A 23,079-nucleotide genomic window follows, 5' to 3' on the forward strand; every position below is an offset into this window, starting at 1 on the left:
TGGATAAAGCAGACTTCCTCTCCCACTATGTAACACAAAGATGGTGATTTTCTCGGCTTTCCATTCGAGTAACTGTGTTTCAGATCGGTTCACGGTGTTGCTAAGACAACAGGGATGCTGTAACAGAAAACTGGCACTGAAGTCTCAAAGGATGGAGCTGCCTCAAAGGATATCATCGATGGTGTGTTCAAGGCCTTTTTCACAATGAAACTTGTAACACTGCATTCGAAAAAGGTGGTCACACTCATCCAACACCCTTCCAGAGAAGACTATGGCTCTGTCAATGACTTGTATTCTAAGATTAAGGAAAGAGCAGTCTGTGAACTAAAAGTCAGAGGCCTATCATTCCACTAACATGTATCTTTCCTAGAACCCTAAGCGAGTACTGTCCTTAAATTCCAGTTTGCCTTTATTCTCATAGAAGCATGTTTGAAGAATAATGGAAGAGAGCAAGAAGGAACCATATCATCCGATTGTTCCTTCACTAAAAATGTACATCTCATTGACGCAAAGGTTTGATTCTGTCTGGTAACTACCTGGGTAAGTAGGATATTCACCGATACCTGTGACTGATATTTGGAATCTGCATTTGTCAACAGATGCAAAGAAGCACAGTCTCCTCAATGCCCTCGTGATAAAGGCCCAGGAAGCTCAGCAGCAGTAGTGATGAACCCTGGGTTGCATCTCCAGGTTTGTCCAAGCAAACACCTGCAGCGGCATTCGTGTAGAACTGAAAACATTAAGTCAAAGACAAAGAAAATAAAAACAAAATACTTGAGCTGATTCTGAATATTTTTTTTTTCTGAGCTAAAAGAGAAAAGGAACGAAAACAGCAGTTAACTAAGCTGACACGTGTCCTTCACATCATGTCCATTCTATTGCACAGAGATGAAATCCGTCGAATGTAACATAGACGAGTGAATGAAGGAGCTCAGTGCTCTTAGAGCTAGGACACACCTTGTTCAGAACCGTCTCCCTCTCTTAAGAGATAATTTGGTGAAAAATAGTGGAGAGGCAAAGGGAAGTGTTGGAAGATATGTTTTCCCAATCTTTGAGGGTCCCTTGATGAAGAGTCACAGAAATGACTGAAGACTGAGGGAACAGTGCAGTTTTCCTTTTTCAAGCAGGAGTCAAAAGGTTATTATTCTTCAATAATGGAAACTGGGGATCGTACTGTGAGGCCAAGACTTGTGCAGGGGTCCTTATCTCTAAGTGCAAGTTTCATCTCGCGGAATCAAATGAAACCAAGACCCTTTTTTAAAACCGTGGTGTTCTAAACGTAAAAAAAAAAAGAAATAGAAAAGAACACAGACCACTCTCTTTTAATGTTCTTAAGTAGCAGAAATCATAATGGTTTGTATACTACACTGTACAATTATATACTGTTACTTTCCAAAGAAAATTAACTTCTTATAGGATTTTCTGAAATGGTTACTCCATACGGTTAAGAGCTTGACCCTTCAGCCATCGCTACGACACATGGCATACAATCTATGAGGTTCCCAGTCTTCCAGTTGTGCCGGTCTCTGCTGCCATTGAGGGAGGAGCCTCTCAGAGACCTCTCGTAGCCCCTTCCATCTCCTGCACCAGGAAACAGCCTCCGCAGGTAGATGTGTGCCGATGAGCGCAGTTTCTGTGCTTTTCTTGCCACAAGCCTACTCCCCTTTAAGAGAATTTGCGCTTCTTCATGGCTTCTGCTTTGACTGCCAGGCTCTTGGCACAGATGGTCAGGACCACAATGAGAACGCCCACCACAAATGTCACCAGGGGCCAGAGAAAGCAATGCAGGAGGACAATCTCATCATGCGTGCGATGAAGGAGCACATCATCTGGTCTGCAAGACAGTGGAGAATGGGAAAGAAAGAGTGGTCAACTGCCTTGACATGGCATAAATCTACACCCTGGAGCTCAGCTTGCTTTCTAGCCCAAAGGGAATAATCATTGAAAGTGAAGACCATGCTCTGGCTATAAATACTGTATTTTGAGGTTCAAATCCATTACCAAAAGTTCTGAGGTCTTGAATCAAGTAATTGGTACAAATTTGCATATTATCTATAATATAATTTACACGTTGTGAAATGCAATCTTTTACATTACTATTTTCCTGCATTTTAAGTTGTCTAACATATTCCATTTTCTCACTCACCCTTTAATGAATGCTGGTCAAAGTGGCATGAATCAGTCTAAAAAATTACTTGTGGGTTGACATTCTCAAACCCAAAGTAGACCTCAGCACTTAGGTGGGACCCAAATGATCTTAATTCATAAAAATAATAAAGTCGCTGTTTGAATTTAGTCAGAAAGATCTGTGGTGTAGTCTTCAGGTCAACTCAGCTTCATTATGTGAAGGTTTTTTATTAATGAACAGATGAGTGAAATGGTTAGATTTAGTGCATTTTTCCATGCTTCTGGGTGGGATCAGTCATCAGTTTAAACTACTGACTACTTTCTTGATAAATTTTGCAAAGTCTTAGCAATATATTTCTATCTTACCAACACAGGACCCCGCTTTCAATTCCAGCACTGGTCTCATTCTCAAGAAGTAAAAATGAGATGTTTTCCACAAGCCATGATTTCTCATCTCTGGCCATTAGAGAGAGAGCTTGGGACTTTAGCTTTCATACAAGAGGTTTACATTTTGTGAGGTATTTCCATTTCATCCCCAGGAAGGTTTGTTCTATTTAAAAAAAAATTTTTTTAATGTTTATTTATTTTTGAGAGAGAGAGAGAGAGAGAGAGAGAGAGAGAGCGCACACACAGGTGGGGGAGGGGCAGAGAGAGATGGGGTGACATAGGATCTGAAGCGGGCTCCATGTCAACAGCAGTGAGCCTGATGCAGGGCTCAAACTCACGAATTGTAAGATCATGACCTCAGTTAAAGTCAGATGCTCAACAGACAGAGCCACCCGGGCGCCCCAGGTTTGTTCTATTATCCTAGAGTAGCAGTGCTTCCTCCAAACAAGGAAGAAAATGATGCAGAACAATTAATTCAATTGCCCTCAAGAACATCAGAAGCTTTTTTAACAAAGAAATGCCTTCTTGAGGAGCTCTCACTGATCACAGCTTTCATAATTCAAGATCAATTTTTCCAGAAGATTGACAAAGAATGTTGGGTATTTCTCTTCTACCTATAATGCAACCATCATGCAGCATTAACAGTTTTGCAGCTTAGCTTTGAAATTACATAATCCTTACCCCTTTTTTGTGCATAATATCATTTAAGATTTTGCACATTAAGTGAGATTTTTATTGACATTTTATTTCATATTATTTCAGTTAAAATTTGTACTAGATAAATGCAGAGTCATTGTAACAATTAAGCAAAAAGCATTCCAGCTCCCAGAAGTTACTCTTTTTTCTGAATTCCTGTAGCAACACATTGTCTTCAAGACTTGTGCTATCATTAACTTATGATACATGTTAATGTACATATCCTTTTCTCCTGGAAAGCCCTTGACTTTGTCATTGTCTGTTACTGTACACATAGATGTTGCTAAATAACCACTTGCTACTGATGACCGGGAAACTATCTCTGTTTCAACATGTTATCCATGCAAAATTTCAAGAAACTTAAGCCTTGAGTGTAGACAGTAGAGGCCTAGGTCCAAATACAGTCAGGGCACAATATAATTAAGTCCTATGTTACAGTCTTTAAAACCCCAACCCCCAGCACTGCCACCATTATTTTCCCAGCCACAAGAACTCACAGCTGTCAGCTACCCCCACCAGAGTGTGCAAAGGAAGTAAAAGCTCTCTCGGTTTCAGATCTCACATTGAGGTCTTTAATCCATCTTGGGTTTATTTTTGTGTATGGTGTGAGAAAGTGGTCCAGTTTCATTCTTTTGCATGTAGCTGTCCAGGTTTCCCAGAACCATTAACTGAAGATACTGTCTTTTTCTCATTGTATATTCTTGCCTCCTTTGTCATAGATTAATTGACCAATTAAGCAAGGGTTTACTTCTAGGTTCTCAATTCTCTTTCGTTGATCTATGTGTCTATTTTTGTGCCAGTACCATACTGTTTTGATTGCTACAGCTTTGTAGTATAGTGCATCTTGAAATCTGGAATTGTGATACCTCCAGCTTTATTCTTCTTTCTCAAGATTGCCTTGACCATATCACAATAAAAAGCTTTTGCAAAGCAAAGGAAGCCATCAACAAAACAAAAAGGCAAATTACTAAATAGGAGAAGATATTTGCAAATGACATATTCAATAAGGGATTAATATCCAAAATATAAAGAGAACTTATACAACTCAACACCAAAAAATTTAATTAATAAATTACATAATCTGACTAAGAATGGGCAGAAGACCCAAACATTTTTCCAAAAAAGAAATAACATGGCCAACAGACACCTGAAAAGATGCTCAACATCACTCCTCATCAGGGAAATGCAAACCAGAACCTCAATGAAATATCACTTTACACCTGTAAAAATGGCTAAAATCAAAAAGACAAGAAATAACAAGGATTGTCAAGGATGTGGAGAAAAAGGAACCCTTGTGAACTGCCGGTAGGAATGTATATTGGTGCAGCCATTGTGGAAAATAGTATGGAGGTTCCTCAAATAATTAAAAGTAGAAATATTATATGATCCAATATGGGTATTTACCCAATGGGGGGAAAAACACTAATTGAAAAAGATATATGCACTCTTATGTTTACTGCAACATTATTTACAATAGCCATGATATGGAAGCAGCCTAAGTGTCCACTGATAGACAAATGGATAAGGAAGATGTGGTGGAAATATATACAATATTATACAGCCATAAAAAAAGAATGAGATCTTACCACTTGCAACAACATGGATGGACCTAGAGGGTTTTATGCTAAGTGAAATAAGTAGGACAGAGAAAGACAAATACCACATGATTTCACTTATATGTGGAATCTAAAAAACAAAACAAAAGCATAAACAACCATAAAGTAGAGTCAGACTTATAAATATAGAAAGCAAACTGATGGTTGCCAGGGAGAAGGTGTTTGGGGCGGGGGGGATGGGCAGAATGGGTAGAGGGAAGTAGGAGGTATAGGCTTGCAGTTATGGAATGAAGAAGTCATGGGAATGAAAGGCAGAGCCTAGGCAATACTAGTCAATGGTACTGTAATAGTGTTGTATGGTGGCAAATGGTAGCTATATGTGTGGTGAGCATAGCATAACATATAGACTTTTGAATCACTGTGCTGTACAGCTGAAGTTAATGTAACATTGTATGTCAATTATACTCAAATAAAAAATAAAATAAGATAAACTGCAGTATTACTGATTTTTTTTTTAATCTGTCTTGGGATGGCCTTCCTCCCTCACTTCCTTCCCACCTTCTTTTCCCCTTCGCTCTCTTCCCCTTCTTTCTTGGACAGTTCTATTGCTCCAGAATCTATTGGTGCAAAGATGAGCTACATTCTTCACCAAAAGGGTGAGAGTGCATAAAAATGTAAATGCACTTAATACACAGAACTGTATGCTTACAAACGGTGAAAATGGCAAAAAAGGGGGGGGGGGTAAGGACTTGTATTTTTAACACTATTTTAAGTAATTTGCATGTAATTTCCATAAGTGTTTTGCGGTTAATTTTCCAGTAAAATGCTTCATTGAGTATTGTCTTTTGTGTTCCTTCTTGAATCACTATTAATGATACTAAATCCTTTATCACAATACTGTACAATTGAACCAGGAAAATAGCCACAGATGAAGGTGGTTGGAACCACTATACATATTTCCTGAAACATTTAATAAAAAACGAATGTGAGTAAAAAGGAAAGGAGGAGTGAAAATAAGAACTGAAAATTCTGGACCCGGATATTTGTTTTATTTAGAAACTTCTTGGCTTTCCAACTGCTATAAGAGCCCTTGGGGCAAAATTTTATTTTAATATTTCAAGTGACAAAACATCATTCACTGGAGATAGCTATGTTGAATCTGTAGCAGCTTCAAAGCAGTCTTTGAGGCAGAAATATTATATAAAAATGTTCATATTTCTTTACAAATAATTGTCTGTTTCCATTTCATACAGTTCTAAGATGCCCCATAGTATCCTTCAATGGGAAGGAAGGGTAGCAGAATATGACACTTTGGCATAAGGTTATTTTGAGCTGAAGGTAATTGAAAAGAGACAGAGATAAGAAAAGCTCTCTGCCCTCCTCTTATTTGCCTAAAAGCAAGACATACATTTATAAAGGTGCCTTTCTTCCTCTCTCTTCCAGGAAGGACAAAAGTTAATCATTGGAGACAATTCTAGACTTTTATCAGCCCCAAAATGGCACCAGAGTAAATTATATAACAAATTTTCCTAACTAGCTCTTACTTTCCATCAGTTTCCCCTAAAGGTTGGACTTACCCTGAATACAGCCTTGAAAGTATATTGTGAGTACATTCTTAAATAGTTAGCATTTGTTAAGTGTTTACTACCCTTCAGGTGCTCGGATAGAGTGTTTAATCTCACTTGATCCTTAAAATAACCCTGTGATGGCCAAATTTTTCATTGTCATTTTAAAATAAGAGAAACTAAGGCAAAGAAAGATTAGTTTACTCAAGATTACACAACTTAAAATAATGACACAGTGATTCGGAAACCCTATCTATATGACTTTCAAACCTGTACTATTTATTTACCCCTCAGCTGGCTTTTCTCGAATTCAAGCCCCCTCTGGTATTTGCTGAAATTCAACTTCTTGAATCTCAATTCCTGGCTGACTACATCAGAATAGGACCCAGATACCTGCATTTTTGAGAAGCTCCTGGGTGATTCTAATACATAATCAAGTTTAGGAAGCGCTGTGTAAAGCTCTAATAGTTTAAAAGAAAAAAAAAATTGGTGTGAAACATAGAGCTACTTATCTGGCTGTTTCTGAAACTGTCTTAACTGATTCTTATGTCTGGGTTATTGTCATGGCCGTCACATGCTCTTGTGCAGAGTGTTTGGTGCATGAAGATGTCCTGGAATAAGACTGGAGGAGAGAAGGGGTGAGGTGAGGGGTAATGGAGGTAACAAGGGAGGTAGAAATCCAGCCTGATACTAGATTTGCTCGGAGGGGGCTTTTGTCCTAATTGGCAAAAAGGTACCCTATCAGCTAGCAGTAGACCTAGTTGTACCAGATAAAAAAGACAAAAATTTGGTATATGTCATCCTAAATATAAAAAATATATTCTCTTTGACTTTGCCTCACCAAATGAGATTTCTTCTAATTCTCAATACCTGTTCTGTTCACTGACAGTGAGAGAAAATGGTGACCTCTTTGTTTGTTGTTTTTTTTTTTTTTAGGCTGGAAAATTAAACTTTAACTTATCTCAACCATTTCATGTAAAAATCTGAACTGCATAATAAGTTACTAGTGTCCCGTGATGGTAACTGTACCAGTGAAGAGAAAAGATGATGATCCATGAGATCCTACAGGAAGTAGAAATCTTTTTAGATTTATTACTTAAGAACTTTCCTTTTCATGTTCATGTAGACTGCTAGAAAGTTCAAGTTTTGGCCTGCCTTAGCAAGATCATACAACTTTTTTTTGCCAGTCAGACCCCTCATGCTTTGTCTTATTTTCTGCACATGTTGCTATTTTATCTTGCTAAATTCTGTCAATCTTTAGAGCACTCATTAAACCCTTCTTAGAGTAGGTATATATCAATGATCTACATTTGCATATCAGGTACTCAATAAACCTTAAAAACTTTTTTAGTTGTCAGCTTTATCCATATTTCCATGAGAAACAATATACTACATCATTACAGGAACTTGCACTTATGTATGTATTTTGTTGCAATCTTAAAGTCAATAAATGCTTCATTATATCACAACCATAACATAATTCTTTAGGCATAATGTCAGTCCAACATGCCAGGCCTCTGGCATAGAAGCACAGCCAAATGACATGAAAAATGTAATGATTTCATCCTCCAAATCTTCTGAATAGGTCCTCTCTATTCTTGCTCTAAGCCTTGCTTATTATTTATAACATGACCTACTTTTTGAAAGAATCTTAAAGAGGTAACAATAAAAACAAGACCTAAGTACAATAAAACCCTTAAACTGACAGTAAAGAGCAAATACAATGTAATTAGGATGAGAGAAAGAAAAAAAAAAAAAAAGAAGGAAGTCCAAGCTAAGAAAAGCTCCTGCTTTAAGCATAAGTGGAACTTAACCTCTGAGCATCCCAGTACCCAAGGGAAAAAGAACAGAGATGAGTTACACAGCTGCCATTAGATTGGAAAAAAAAAAAAAAAAAAAGGAAGCATGCCAATTCATCAGAACAAACGCTTTGCTAGGGCTACACTTAATAAATGAGATGGTGTGTATTTTTACATAAAGTAATCTGTGAACACATTTGAAAGGCTAAGACCAGCTTACAAATTATGTGAGGAATTTTTGCAATACTAATTCCAAGGTCTCAGATCTACTGAATCAGATTGAGGTTTTAAACAGCTTTCCAGGTGATGCCAATGATTACTCACATCTGGAAATAAGTGACTTAATGCTTTTTAAATATCAAATGTATCAGCTTGGTTTTTGACAATAACTTAAGAGCAAATCGTTCAAGACTGGAATCACTGACAAGCATTCTATGTGGCTGGTTGAAGGGAGCGTCTTCTGTCAGGTTAGAGTCCTGACATGGAAGTGACAAAATGATACTTTATAACAAAAACCGAAAACCTGACATGCATTCATTCCCAGATTATTTTGTCTATTGGAGCTAGGTTTCAGACAGCCTTTGAAAGTTTTCTCTAAAGTCTCAAATGTATCAACAGATATATTTTTTTTCAATATATGAAGTTTATTGTCAAATTGGTTTCCATACAACACCCAGTGCTCATCCCAAAAGGTGCCCTCCTCAATACCCATCACCCACCCTCCCCTCCCTCCCACCCCCCATCAACCCTCAGTTTGTTCTCAGTTTTTAAGAGTCTCTTATGCTTTGGCTCTCTCCCATTCTAACCTCTTTTTTTTTTTTTTCCTTCCCCTCCCCCATGGGTTTCTGTTAAGTTTCTCAGGATCCACATAAGACTGAAAACATATGGTATCTTTCTCTGTATGGCTTATTTCACCTAGCATAACACTCTCCAGTTCCATCCATGTTGCTACAAAGGGCCATATTTCATTCTTTCTCATTGCCACGTAGTACTCCATTGTGAATATAAACCACAATTTCTTTATCCATTCATCAGTTGATGGACATTTAGGGTCTTTCCATAATTTGGCTATTGTTGAGAGTGCTGCTATAAACATTGGGGTACAAGTGCCCCTATGCATCAACACTCCTGTATCCCTTGGGTAAATTCCTAGCAGTGCTATTGCTGGGTCATAGGGTAGCTCTATTTTTAATTTTTTGAGGAACCTCCACACTGTTTTCCAGAGTGGCTGCACCAATTTGCATTCCCACCAACAGTGCAAGAGGGTTCCCGTTTCTCCACATCCTCGCCAGCATCTGTAGTCTCCTGATTTGTTCATTTTGGCCACTCTGACTGGTGTGAGGTGATATCTGAGTGTGGTTTTGATTTGTATTTCAAATCAAAATGATGATGAGGAGTGACGTTGAGCATCTTTTCATGTGCTTGTATCAACAGATATTTAATTGAGATGCCACAAGAGGAGACTATGTCATAGAAGGTTTTCAGGCAGGAACTGCTGACCACTGATTTCTAAGCTGGAAAACCTTGATGTGGGTATCAATAAATGTTTTCAATTTTAGCAATACTCTATGCTATGAGCTTTCTAGAAGGAGACTGAATTAAAATGCATCCCATGAAAATACTGACTTGACCTATTGATTGTTGATTTTTAAAAGACCTCAAAAGATTTTTTTCTACCAAAAGACATTGAAGATTAAATGATAAAAACACTGAATTTGGTTTTGGCATAAAGCTGTCCTTATTGAGAGTAATTAGCCAATATGTTTAGTTGCTGTTTGAAGCAATTATAAAACCTTGGCAACAGAAAAGTATGCTTGTCTTCTTAAATGACCACAGGAAGGCACTTGAACAGCTAATCTGAAAGCTGTATCAAGTTATGGTATAAATTACAGTGGGAATACAGAGACCGGAACACGGAGATCCTTTGCAGTATTCTTTACGATGATTTGTTCTATCATGAGTGCATTTTTGCCAACTTGATTTCAGCAATGATATTGTGATAAGGGCTTTTAAAAGTTTGAGAAGTATTATATCAACATCACAGCTTTGGTCTGCAGATGGTTCTTATCAATGGATGAAAGGCTGTTTATAGATGTAAAAATGTTATAAATATTTACATTTTCTTAACTATCTTCTCCAATTAGGTGAACTTACAGCTGTAATATTGAATTGTATAATATTTAATTGTATAATATTTAATTTAATAAGTCAAGCCTGACTATTCTTCATGGAGGAAATTAAATCAAGCCCCAGAACTGCAGTTTCTAGAGAGAAAAATTTACATTTGCCTTTGGCCAGATATACAGCAAACTGGCAGGTGTGTTATTTTGGAGCAATGAAGGGTTGAATTAATTTTAAATAGGAAAGATTGTGCCTTAAGTCCACCCTGATGGTAAGTCCTAAGTAGCCTTGCAAGTGTAGGGGAGTATTTCAGAACATGATCTTTCGTTAAACCTGGGTTTAAATATGGGCTTTACAACTTGCTAACATGATTTTAGGAAAAATACTTAAGGAAGGAAAGAAGGAAGGAAGGAAGGAAGGAAGGAAGGAAGGAAGGAAAGGAAAGAAAGAAAGAAAGAAAGAAAGAAAGAAAGAAAGAAAAAAGGAAAGAAATACTTAATCCCTCCCTGTCTTAATTTTGTCATCTATAAAGTGGGAATAATAATATCTACCTTCCAGGATAGTCCTGAAGAGTAAATGAGACAATGTCTGCCAAGTGTTTAAGCAGATGACTGCCTAATAGTGAGTATTTAATATTCAGTAAGGGTTGGTAATAATAATGATTATCATTACAAATTTGGGGCTCACAACTCAGAAGATGATTTTAAAATGTTGGCAGTAATGTATCATTTGCAAATATCTTCTACAGTCTACGACTGTCTGGTTGAAGTCACAGGAAATTCCTTTAATCAAATTATAACTTCTTTTGGTATAGATGTCTTCATTCCCCCTGGGCCTCCTATACCTTTGTAGTCTGCTTTCTGGTCCTATAACAGGCGGCTTAAAGGAAGAAACAGAATAGGTCTAACCAGCAAATGATTCCTTTCAATTCTAATACGTGCATCAGGAAAAAAATTGAACAACACTAATCTCTTGATTAGAACCACAAATAGAAGTTACCCCTAAATTTTTCTCTCAAGCCATCATTTAACATCATTAAATTACCCAATTGGAGATTGGGTTTAGCAACTGTTTTCCGATGGTTAAGATGGCTGTCCTTACAAGTACAAGGTCTTAGGTCTTATAAAGCAGAGGCCCGGCGAAACCATTGAAGCCCTGAGCTCCCAGAGGAGCACACTTCTTTTAAAGTTTTAGTCACACTGTGTGGTAATTACTTTTTATATCTGTCTGTTTTCCCAACCTAATTCGAAGAACCCTGAGGTAAGGAGCCTATTAGGGATATTGCCTGCCTGAGAAGATGTCTCCTGAGTGCTCAGAAAGAAAGAGGGGTTACTGGCAAGGCCGGCAAACCAAGAAGATGCTTATGACTAGTTGTCTTAAAAAAAAAAAAAAAAGCAAACCAATGAATCCATCTTATTCTGAAGCAGAGCAGGTTGGTATAAGAAGGTTTTAATTATACAACATTTGTTGTTCTTCTATCAGGAAAAAAAAATGGAAAGAGAATTTTTAAATTATCTAGATATTCTCGGAGATGAGGCAAGAAATGGCATTAAATTTATATTAAATCCCCTTCCTCTCCCACCTGCCCCCGCAAGGTGCTTAGGAAGAGTCACCTGCGTCAGTGACCGGGAATGCTGGATGGAGAGCATGACTTTCAGTTGGCTGATTTCATCAGAGAAGTGAAGGATTTTGTAAACCAGATGACGGTTTTGGTCCAGCAATTCCTGTGAGCTTTTCTTAAGAAATGTATTACTGTTCTTCATGGCAGCTTGGTCTGTGGCGTCTCTGAGTTACCAGGTAAATTATTTATTTCACATAGGGCCACAGGTATTCTTTGGCCAAACTGCTTAAATTTAGAATTTAAGCAGATATACTGGAGAAAAGAAGAAACCTACATTCTTCTATTTGAGACAAAGATAATTCTTATAATAGTTCTCACCTTGTGTATGTACTTTGTAGTTTCAATTTTATTTATTTAAAAAAAATTTTTTTTTAATTTATTTTTGAAGGAGAGAGATACAGAGCATGAGCAGGGAGGGGCAGAGAGAGAGGGAGACACAGAATCCAAAGCAGGCTCCAGGCTCCGAGCTGTCAGCACAGAGCACGACACGGGGCTCCAACTCACAAACCACGAGATTACGACCTGAGCCAAAGTCTGACGCTTCACCGACTGAACCACCCAGGTGTCCCTGTGGTTTCAATTTTAAAGTGAAAATCCAATACCATTTTAAATCAGTGTGAAAAAGATGGATTATTCAATACATTGTGTTGGGACAATACTGGTCATTTGAAGAAAAAAAACATTTGCTCCCCATCTTCTTCTTTCCAAAAAACAAGAGAAAGAAAAAAAAAAAAAGAAAAGAAAATCCAGACATATCAAAAACTTAGTTGTACAAAACAAACCATGAATGCTCTAGAAGAACACCTGAGTTATAGAAAATAACTTTGGAATGAGAAAAAAAAATGGGTTTTGATTGTTTGTGTTTTTTTTTTTTTTGTATTAGTATGTTCCAGGTATTCTATTGTACTTACTTATACTAAGAAATTATTCACTGTTAATCAGAAATTAAAATTTAACTGGTGTCTTATATTTTCATTTGCTAAATTTGGCAAATTTCTGATTACCCTACTTTCTAAGTAAGACATAAAATGCAAACGCCATTAAGAAAAGACAGATGATCCAACATGAGAAACGTAAACATTTCTGTAAGCCAAAAACACTCCAGGGGCATCTGGGTGGCTCAGTCGGTTGAGTGTCTGACACTTGATTTCAGCTCAGATCACAATCTCACAGTTCATGGGTTCGAGCCCCGTGTCAGGCTCTGTGCTGACAGCGTGGAGCCTGCTTGGGATTCTCTCTCTCCCTCTCTCTGGCCCTAAACATTAAAAAAATTAAAGAGAGATGGAAGGGAGGGCACAGAACCAAGGGTGAATAAACAACAGTGACACGAAGCTACAGGCACACAGTCAGGAAGACAAAATCGGAACAAGAGGAAGCCAGGGAGAAATGCTGCAGACAATTAAAGCTGGGTTTAAAGGAAGAATCAGAACAAAAACAGACAGGCTCCCTTCTTAGGACAAATGACACAGTGTTCACAGAGAGAACCCACAACTAATCAGCTCTCATTTTTCTTCTCTTCTCCATGGACGACAAACACTCTTCTATTCTATTTCATCTTTAAAATATTATTAGTCAAAATAAAACATTTTATTTTAATAACAAATTTGTTATTATTAAAATACATTATGACCCAAACCAGGACAGCTGAAACCCAGGACAGCCGGGAGATGGTAAGAGATGACACGTCTAAGGGACTTCCTCTACTGGCTACAGGGGAACCACAGGCAAGAGTGTTTCTACTTCCAAAACAGGACTGATTTCCCACCTTTCCTTTTCTCATTAAAGTGGAAAGAATACGGCTCTATGAAATTTTCATCACATCATCACTGCTTCCTCAACACAATGAGGTCTCCAGACAGAGACGCACAGGTCTAATGGGGGAGCTGTGGGTCCCCAGAGATAACACTAGATTTGGATTTTCCTAACACAGCGGGTAGGAGTCTCCACTGACTTAGGGCCCATCACTCATCTCTCTACACCTCAGCTGCCTCATTTGTAAAATGGGAAATAAAACCCTTCTCAGGAGAGAAAATGAGGGTATTTCTGTGGAAAGCATTTTTCTATAAAACCATGTACAACATAGACAGCCTCTGTGAGATAGTAAGACACATCTGAATTGGTCTTGGCCGCTGGTTCCTGAACTCAGCTCCTAAAACCCTACAAAATTCCTAAGTGATAAGAGAATTAGGAACATCTTTTGTTCTAATGAGGAGACTCTAGGAGGACACCTGAAGGGCTGCTGGATGGCAGCTGGGCTGGTCTCCACAAAGACCAAGCCATGGTTAGAAGCTTGTAACTTTCAGCCCCACTGCCCTCCCTCTATCTCCCATCTCTCTAGAGAGGTGTTGGAAACAGAGTTCATAACTGATCATGGCTTCATGATAAAGCCTCCATAATTATCCCAACAGTACAGGGTTCAGTGAGCTCGTCTGGTGAACACATGCACATCAGAAGGGTGACGCACACCATCTCCACAAAGACATAAGCTCCTACACTGGGAGCCCTCCCAGCCCTCACTCTATCTCTTTATCTGGCTGTTCATAGGTATCCTTTGTCATGTCTTTCAACAAACTAGTAAATGTGCGTGTTTCCCGAATTCTGTGAGCCACTCTAGAAAATTAATCCAAACTGAGGAGGAAGTCATGGGAACCTCTAATCTGTAGCCACGTTGGACAAAAGTTGTGGGTAACCTAGGGACCCGATACTTACAACTGGAGTTTGAAGTCGGGGGGCAGTCTTGTGGGACTGAACCCTTTACCTGTGGGATCTGATTACTATCTTCCCGTAGATAGGGTCAGAACTGATTTACATTGTAGAACACCCGGCTGGTATTATGGAGAATCACTTGGTATGGGGAAAAAAAATCCTACACATTTGGTGATGCGAAGTGTTAGAAGTGAAGTGTTCTCTGCTAGGAATTGACCCAAGGGATACAGGAGTGCTGATGCAGAGGGGCACTTGTACCCCAATGTTTATAGCAGCACTCTCAACAATTGCCAAATTATGGAAAGAGGCTAAATGTCCATCAACTGATGAATGGATAAAGAAATTGTGGTTTATATACACAATGGAGTACTACGTGGCAATGAGAAAGAATGAAATATGGCCCTTTGTAGCAACGTGTTGGAACTGGAGAGCGTGATGCTAAGTGAAATAAGTCATACAGAGAAAGACAGATACCATATGTTTTCAGTCTTATGTGGATCCTGAGAAACTTAACAGAAGTTTATGGGGGAGGGGAAGAAAAAAAAAAAAAAAGAGGTTAGAGAGGGAGACAGCCAAAGCATAAGAGACTCTTAAAAACTGAGAACAAACTGAGGGTTGATGGGGGGTGGGAGGGAGGGGAGGGTGGGTGATGGGTATTGAGGAGGGCACCTTTTGGGATGAGCACTGGGTGTTGTATGGAAACCAATTTGACAATAAATTTCATGGTAAAAAAAAAAGAAGTGAAGTGTTCTGTATGAGGAGTAAAGACACACAGTGGGGAGAGAAATGAGTTTTTTCATTATAGCCTTAAATAAAGCCCATATCCAAGTTTCCTAACCTGGGAGAGATGAATTTGTCTACCCACAGAATGTAACAACACGGAACCAGAGATTTTGAAAATCTGTGGCATTTTCAAAGCTTAAGAGTTGAAGGAAAGCTCACAGACATTCATTGTAAAAGTCAGCTACACTGAGACCTCTCTATAAATTACTACCTGTTAGACCTCTCTATAAATTACTGCCTGTATATTTTCACTCCTGCTGTAACAAATTTAGTGGCAATGCAAATTTCTTCTCTTACTTTTCTGGAGGTCAGAAGTCTGAAATCTGAAGGTATTGGCAGGACTGTTCTTTCTGGATGCTCTAGAAGAGAATCTATTTCCTTGCCTTTTCCAGTTTCTAGAAGTTTCCTATATTCCTTGGTTCATGGCCCCTTCTTGGAATCCCTCTTGCTACCATCATCACATCCACTACCCCTCCTCTCTTCCTCTTATAAAGACCTTGAGATTACATTTAGGGTGTAACTTTCCATAACAAGACTCTTTACTTAATCACATCTGCAGTCTTTTTTACCATATATAGTGTTGTAAGGTAATAAGGTATGTTGACACAAATCCATGGGGATTAGGATGTGGACATCTTCAGGAGCTAGTATTTAGACAACCACACTACCATAACCTGCTATCTTATATTATAAATAGTTCTTTACTAACACAAGTCTTCTACCCCTGGCCCTAATTAGTCATTCACAATTAAATCATCAACAGAAGCATCCCCCCAAAAAAGCACTAGATGATAAACTCCTTTCTATTATCCCCACCTGAGTTATAAAAAAAAATACTAAGAGGTCCAAACTCCCAGTTATGCAATAAATAAGTCACAAGGATGAGAAAGCACAGCACAAGAAATACAGTCAATAATGTCATAATAACTTTGTATGGCAACGAATGGTAAGGACACTTACTGTGCTGAGCATTTCATAATGTATAGAATTGTGGGAACACTATGTTGTGCCCTGAAAGTAATATAATATTGTGTGCCAACTCTACTTCAATTAAAGATACAAATCAAGGCTGAAGAGTGATTACCTTTTTGATCTTTTCCCAACATCTGCCCTTTTATTATGATAAAGGCATTCACTATAAAACACACCTGCCCAGAGATATTAACACTTTTCTTTTTTTCATCTGCAACATTTTCCTTCCATTGTGCCTTTGCCTGCTTAGAGCTCCACTACTTCCTTTACCACCTGCTGCCCCTAATCGAATCAGTCATGGGACTTTGAAAATTTTAATACAATACATCACTGGAATCCTCCCTAAGGAATGGACACCCTGTTTACTACAGGATTTACTTTTTGTCTTAGTAGTACATCTTTGCAATTCCCTTTTAAATTTTATTCCTTACCAAGTGTTCAAAGATTCTTGATTCTTTTTTACTCAGATCTTTCACGAAACAATATGTCACTAATGGTTCTCCGTATTAATTTTAACCACAATCATATGCTATGTCGTAAGTTTGACCTTCCCAAACTTTCTCTCCATTAGCTATCCTTTAGATCTTTTTTTAAATTCTGAATTTAAAAAGTGAGGTAGAATTTCCACATGTGGAAAGAGAAGTAATAAGTATATAGTTTAGCCAGATCTTCATGTCATTTTAATACGGTTGATTTCTGATCTTTTTATTTCTATTTTATAAAAAGTTTTATAATTTCTTTAATCCATTTTACTATTTAAAAACTCACATTATCCCATACAATTATTTTTTCTCATATTTGAAGATTGAAAATGTATTATTAAATCAGATTTTAGCAAGAAGTGGGGAAGCTTAAGGGTGGGCCATTATGTTCCCAAAGGAAGTCTTTCAGAGCCCATTTTCCATCTCAGCAATACCTATTCCTGGAGAAACATCCTCAGAAAATGGAAAATGTTTGATTTATGACGTTAATGCTCAAAATGTCCTTCTGTTTTTCAATTCCTTATTTAGAGGAACTAATTCTTAAACATCAAGGAAACACACTGTAATCTAGCATGTCCGAGAATATGGTGATACAGAAGGGACTTCCTCAACAAGCTAGGGCTGAAAGAGACTGGAAACAACAGCACTAATTAAATCATGACATCCCAACATTCTCCTCACTGTTCAAGACAAAACAACAGGGCCTCTTATTCACTTTGTGAAGCCAAAACCAAAGTAGAAGAGAGAAGCTCTAATTATAGAAAAGCCTGCACACAATGAAAGGCTAGTCACCGAGCAAAGTAATTATGTGTTTTATTCTCAAAATCTTCAAACAGGGTAGAGGCTCCCCTTTGAAATTATATAAGATGATACCCAAGGGCTCAAAAAGTTGAGCCAGTGTCTTCTATATCCATTCAATAACCATGATCCTAAGATCCTGATGTTCAAACCTACTCCACTATTTCAGGAGAAGGAAGTCATGGGTTGCACCCAGCATAGTAACTGCACACATATAAAAAGACTTGTCTGAAAGATCACTTTAACAACCACATTTTCTATCATCTCTCTAAGCTAAATCATGTTCTCAGCCCTTGCTCCAGGCAAAGAGGACACTGCAAACTAGCAGAGGATATAATCACAGATCATACACTTGCAACGTGGGCGTGAGAAACCGTTTCCAGGGAGAAATGACAAACATACTGATGCACCCAAAATATGCATATGAGGAGGGATTCCATTGGGTGTTTGTAAAGTTGGCAAGACCTTCAGAATTTGGTTCTCAAGGAAATAAGGCGGGTAAGGAATCCCCCCAAATGTCAACGTGTCTTCTTACCATCTGAACAATACTGGGCACATTGTGTGCAGTTGAAATGTGGCATTTAAAAAAGGAGGTTGAGAAACATGTTCCCCGTGATTTTGACGTAAAATCAAGATGGCAGGCCCTCCTTAACTAGTAAAATATCAGTAGGGTCGGAACAATAAGGGCCCCCCCACCCACTCATGACTCAAATGCAAATACCCCCACAAAGAATCGTGGTCTCAGTGGGTCTGCCCAACTCCACAAAGCCTGGATTTTTTACCCAGTGGTTCCCCACACCTAGAAGAGCAGCACACTGTGCTAAGCTCAAAGTGAAAACTCCATAAATGTTAGTGTAACAAGAAGGGAATGGGGCGCCTGGGTGGCTTGGTTGGTTGAGAGTCCGACTTTGGCTCAGGTCATGATCTTACAGTTTTTGGGTTTGAGCCCCGCATCAGGCTCTGCACTCACAGTGCAGAACCTGCTTGGGATTCTCCCTCTCCCTCTCTCTCTGCTCCTCCCCCTCTCTCTTTCAAAATAAATAAAGAAACTTTAAAAGAAAATAAGAAGGGAATGAAAATCGAAAACCAAAGAGTTTTAGTTAAGCAAATCGGGGGGCGGGGGGGGGGGGGAAAGGAAGATCTTAGACTTCATAGGAATTCTTTCAAAGTCTACAGATACTTGTTTGAAATTGTAAACACCATAGAGTTATTTGCATCAACAGTCATATGTATCTGCTTGTATTCTTACAGATCGTGACAACTATTTTCAGAACATTTCTAAGAGAAAGTGACCATGTTCACTATTCTTTGTCATTTTAAACTTTCTCTTCTTCCTGCTTAGGTATTTAAATATCTATCGCTAGCCTGTCCAATCAGCTCCTGTGCACCTGACTAGTGTCACTGGTGGTTCCTCCTTCGATTCACCTGCCCCACCCCCACTTAGATGCTTTTCCCTGCTGCTCCCACACATAGTGCTGTCCCACATTGAGCACACTAGCAAAGGCAGCCAGCGCCTAGTGAAGTCAATACCAAACAGTCCAGGCAGGTGAAGAGACCTTCTGTATTCCCCAAACCTCTGAAAAAGATCTTGTATCCCATCCCACAACATAGTCCTAGGATATCATCATTAATGTCTGATTTGGTGAAGACCAATTCCTTATAATTAGATCTTCAATGAAGAAAATTAGCCAGTTACCACAACCTATTTTCTTTCATACACCTCTCCTAGCAGCATGGCTCCATTATTTTGGCAGCTCCGAAAAGAAGATCTGAAAAATGTATCCTGGGTGGCGGAAAAGTGAATTGCGTTTCTTCTTTATTTATATAAAGCTCAAAGGAAAGCTCAAGGGAAAAGCTCAAAGGAAACAGGGCTACCTCCTATTACAATATCATCATTCTATAAGTTTTCCAATTGTTAAGAACCCACTTTATTAAAATGTATTATGCACCAAATTATTGGTTTTTAATTAGAAAATTAGCATATATATACTTTGTTGCTGCATGTAGGAAGATAGAAATATGTTAGCAATGAATCATTCATCCTAACTCCTAAAATGTATAGTAAAGAGTACATGAAAAATAGCTCTATATTCTTTTTTGTTATAATTTGTTAAGCGGTTATTTCTCTTGGTAAAAGTACATGGAACATATACTGAAATACGTCCACACAGTAAAAGTAGTCAAATTAATTGCAAAGTTCTTTTCCTAATTGATAAATCACTATTTAGAAAACAGAAGTTGTATGGAGAAATATGTGTAACACAATGATGACTTACAGTACAACAGAATTTTTTAAATTTGACTAATTAAGAAGACCCTGTCAGTCAATGTCAAAGTTTCTCTTGGATGTGCCAGTAACTTGACTTTACTGTGGTAACATGCAATATTCAAAACTCAAGAAAATACATGTAAATGGCCATCAGATTGTTGGACTAAACATGATAAAGAGTTTGAAAATCACTAAAAATTATAGGCATGGGTATTCCTACGGAAATTTGTTTTCTTTTCCTCTCCCATGAGACTAATATTAATGTCCCAGATAGGGGCCAATCCTTTAGGCCTTCAAGGTCCTGAAGCATGGAGCAAAGCTGCTAATAACCCAAGACAGACAGGTAGCTCGTTGTTATGAGCTACACACACTTTCATGTTGTTACCACAGCATAATTTAGCCTAAGCTGACCACAACACCAAGATAAAGGCCAGAGGCCCTACAATTTCATTAAGTAAACAGCCATGATGGTCGAAATGAGTCCTCTCTTGGTGTGCCTGGGTGGCTCAGTCGGTTGAGCGTTTGACTCTTGATTTTGGCTCAGGTCATGATCTCACGGTTCTTGAGTTCAAGCCCTGGGTCAACCTCTGCGCTGATAGCACAGAGCCTGCTTGGGATTCTCTCTCTTCCTCTTTCTCTGCTCCTCCCCTGATGTACTCTATCCCTCTCAAAATAAAATAAAATAAAATAAAATAAAATAAAATAAAATAAACATTAAAAAAAAGTCCTCTCTTAATCTAAAGCACAAGAGCAGTTTAAAGATGCACATTTGAGCATCTTGCAAGATCTTCCTGGTTCTCATTCTCTTCCAGTTAGCCATTCCACAACACTTGCAGAACACCTACAAAGTGGCAGGCACCAGGGCTATGCTTATGCGGTGGCTCTCGCTGGCTGGCTATAGGCTGGACGGCAGGAACACTGTCTGCTAATGTCTGTAGTCCCATTACCCAGCACAACGCCAGGCACGCATGCTAGGTGCTCTGTAAACGTTTGTCGTTTGCTTATCGTTGAAACGCACTTCAAAATGTAATGAACATTTGTACATAGGGCACAGGTAATAAAAGGGGAGTACTTAAGCATGCCTGGGAAATAAAAAGACCTATCTTTTGAGAAGACATGAAAGAACAGGAGTTTAGAATCTAAGTTTCTTGGGAGAAGACACAGTGTATACAAAGGCCCAAATAATTTGGCATTGCATATTATTTTGCCACCAACGGTACATTCAAAGAATCTTATAGTAGTTTCATTGATCAGAATTGATCGAGTCCCTTATATTTTCCTATCCCATATGGACTGGAATCCTGGGCTGATATCAGCAGCAGTACAGCAGAGTGTTTAAGAATATGGACTCTGGGGGCGCCTGGGTGGCGCAGTCGGTTAAGCGTCCGACTTCAGCCAGGTCACGATCTCGCGGTCCGGGAGTTCGAGCCCCACGTCAGGCTCTGGGCTGATGGCTCAGAGCCTGGAGTCTGCTTCCGATTCTGTGTCTCCCTCTCTCTCTGCCCCTCCCCTGTTCATGCTCTGTCTCTCTCTGTCCCAAAAATAAATAAACGTTGAAAAAAAAATTAAAAAAAAAAAAAAGAATATGGACTCTGGAAGTACAGTGCATAGGTCTGAATCTTGCTTCTGCCTCTTGCCAGCCATGTGACTTGGACAAGTTGATTAACAACTCTGTGCTTCATTCCCTCATGTTTAAAGTGAGGATTATGGCAGTAATGTCTTTTAGGGGTGTTGTATGGACTCAACGAGATTCAGTGTATAAAGCATTTAAACAGTTTCTGGAACAGAGTAAACACTCTATGAAGGTGTTGGTCACTACTGAGTAAAGCCAGGGGAAGACTAGCAGCTAAACAATCAGGTGTCTGTCTGTGACCCAGTCCTTTCCAGTATTTTTACCAATAACTTGGATAAGGGACTCGAAGTCATTTTGATTTACAATTACGATAACATTTTATGATGAAAGAAATAATAAATATGGTATGTGCCAGAATCAAGATTCAAAATAACCACAAGAGAGTGGAACAATCAGAAAAAGCAACAATATATATTTAAACAGGGATAGATTTTAAATTCTTGCATTTAAATCCACAACACCATTCTCACAAGTTTAGAAATGGCAGGGGCAGGGGGAACCTGTTTTAAGAACAGCATGTATAGGGGCGCCTAGGTGGCTCAGTCAGTTGAGCGTCCGACTTCAACTCAGGTCATGATCTCATCGTTCGTGAGTTCAAGCCCCGTGATGGGCTCTGTACTGACAGCTCAGAGCCTGGAGCCTGCTTCGGATTCTGTCTCTCCCTCTCTTTCTGCCCCTCCTCCGCTCACGCTCTATCTCTCAAAAATAAATAAACATTAAACATTAAAAAAAAAAAAAAAGAATAGCATATATAACACAGATGTGGGAGGAGTAAGTTTGATTAATTATAAGCCCTGCATGAATCAACAATGTGTTGTGGCTGCCAAAACAATGCTATGTCAGGCCCCATTAACTGACTTTAGTCTCTAGATTTAACAATCGTAGCAAAAATGTTCTAGCCTCCCCTTTATAGGCCAGCTTCAAACACAGTAAGAAGAGCATCGTAAACAATGACAACAGTGATGGCAGCGTAGACCGGAGAACATCTACTGTCTGAGGATCAGGGTCTCGGTTCAGATCTTAGCCTGCTCCTCCCTGGCCACGTGACCTTAAAGACTGTTTCTTCTGCTGTAAAACTCGGATAATATGCTCTATGTTCCAACTGAGACCGTAGCACTACCCAAGATGAAATTTTTTTCATCTTGGTAATGTGGTAAAATATATATGATATAAAATTTGCCATTTAAAATATATAATTTAGTAGCATTAATTACATTCATGATGTTGTGCAACTGTCACCATTAACGATTTCCAAAACTTTTTCATCCCTCCAAAAGGAAATTCTATAGCCATTAGTCAGTAACTCCCATTTCCCCCTTCCCCCAGTCCCTGACAACCTCTAATCTGTTTTCTGTCACTATGAAGGTGCTTATGCTAGATATTTCCCAAATAGTTGTTGACAATTAAAATTGTTTGCAGGGGTTCCTGGGTGGCTCAGTTGGTAAAGCATCCGACTCTTGATTTTGGCTCAGGTCATGATCTCACGGTTTGTGAGTTCAAGCCCCACATTGAATGCTGACAGTGGACCCTGCTTGGGATTCTCTGACCCTCCCCCCCCCCCCCC

At 38.8% G+C, this 23,079-nt stretch overlaps 1 protein-coding gene across 1 annotated transcript in view; it reads right to left on the reverse strand.

The window, feature by feature from the left end:
* Positions 1–780: 780 nt before the first annotated feature.
* Positions 781–23,079, reverse strand: part of KCNMB4 (potassium calcium-activated channel subfamily M regulatory beta subunit 4) — a 63,991-nt gene continuing 41,692 nt past the window's right edge. Inside the window, exon 3 of the mRNA XM_040491439.1 lies at positions 781–1,834. Within this exon, the coding sequence (XP_040347373.1) occupies positions 1,666–1,834 (169 nt within the window). The 3' untranslated portion in view covers positions 781–1,665. The remainder of the gene's footprint in view (positions 1,835–23,079) is intronic.

Source organism: Herpailurus yagouaroundi, unplaced genomic scaffold (assembly GCF_014898765.1).
Source record: "Herpailurus yagouaroundi ecotype Mexico unplaced genomic scaffold, PumYag 182, whole genome shotgun sequence".
Taxonomy (NCBI): domain Eukaryota; kingdom Metazoa; phylum Chordata; class Mammalia; order Carnivora; family Felidae; genus Herpailurus; species Herpailurus yagouaroundi.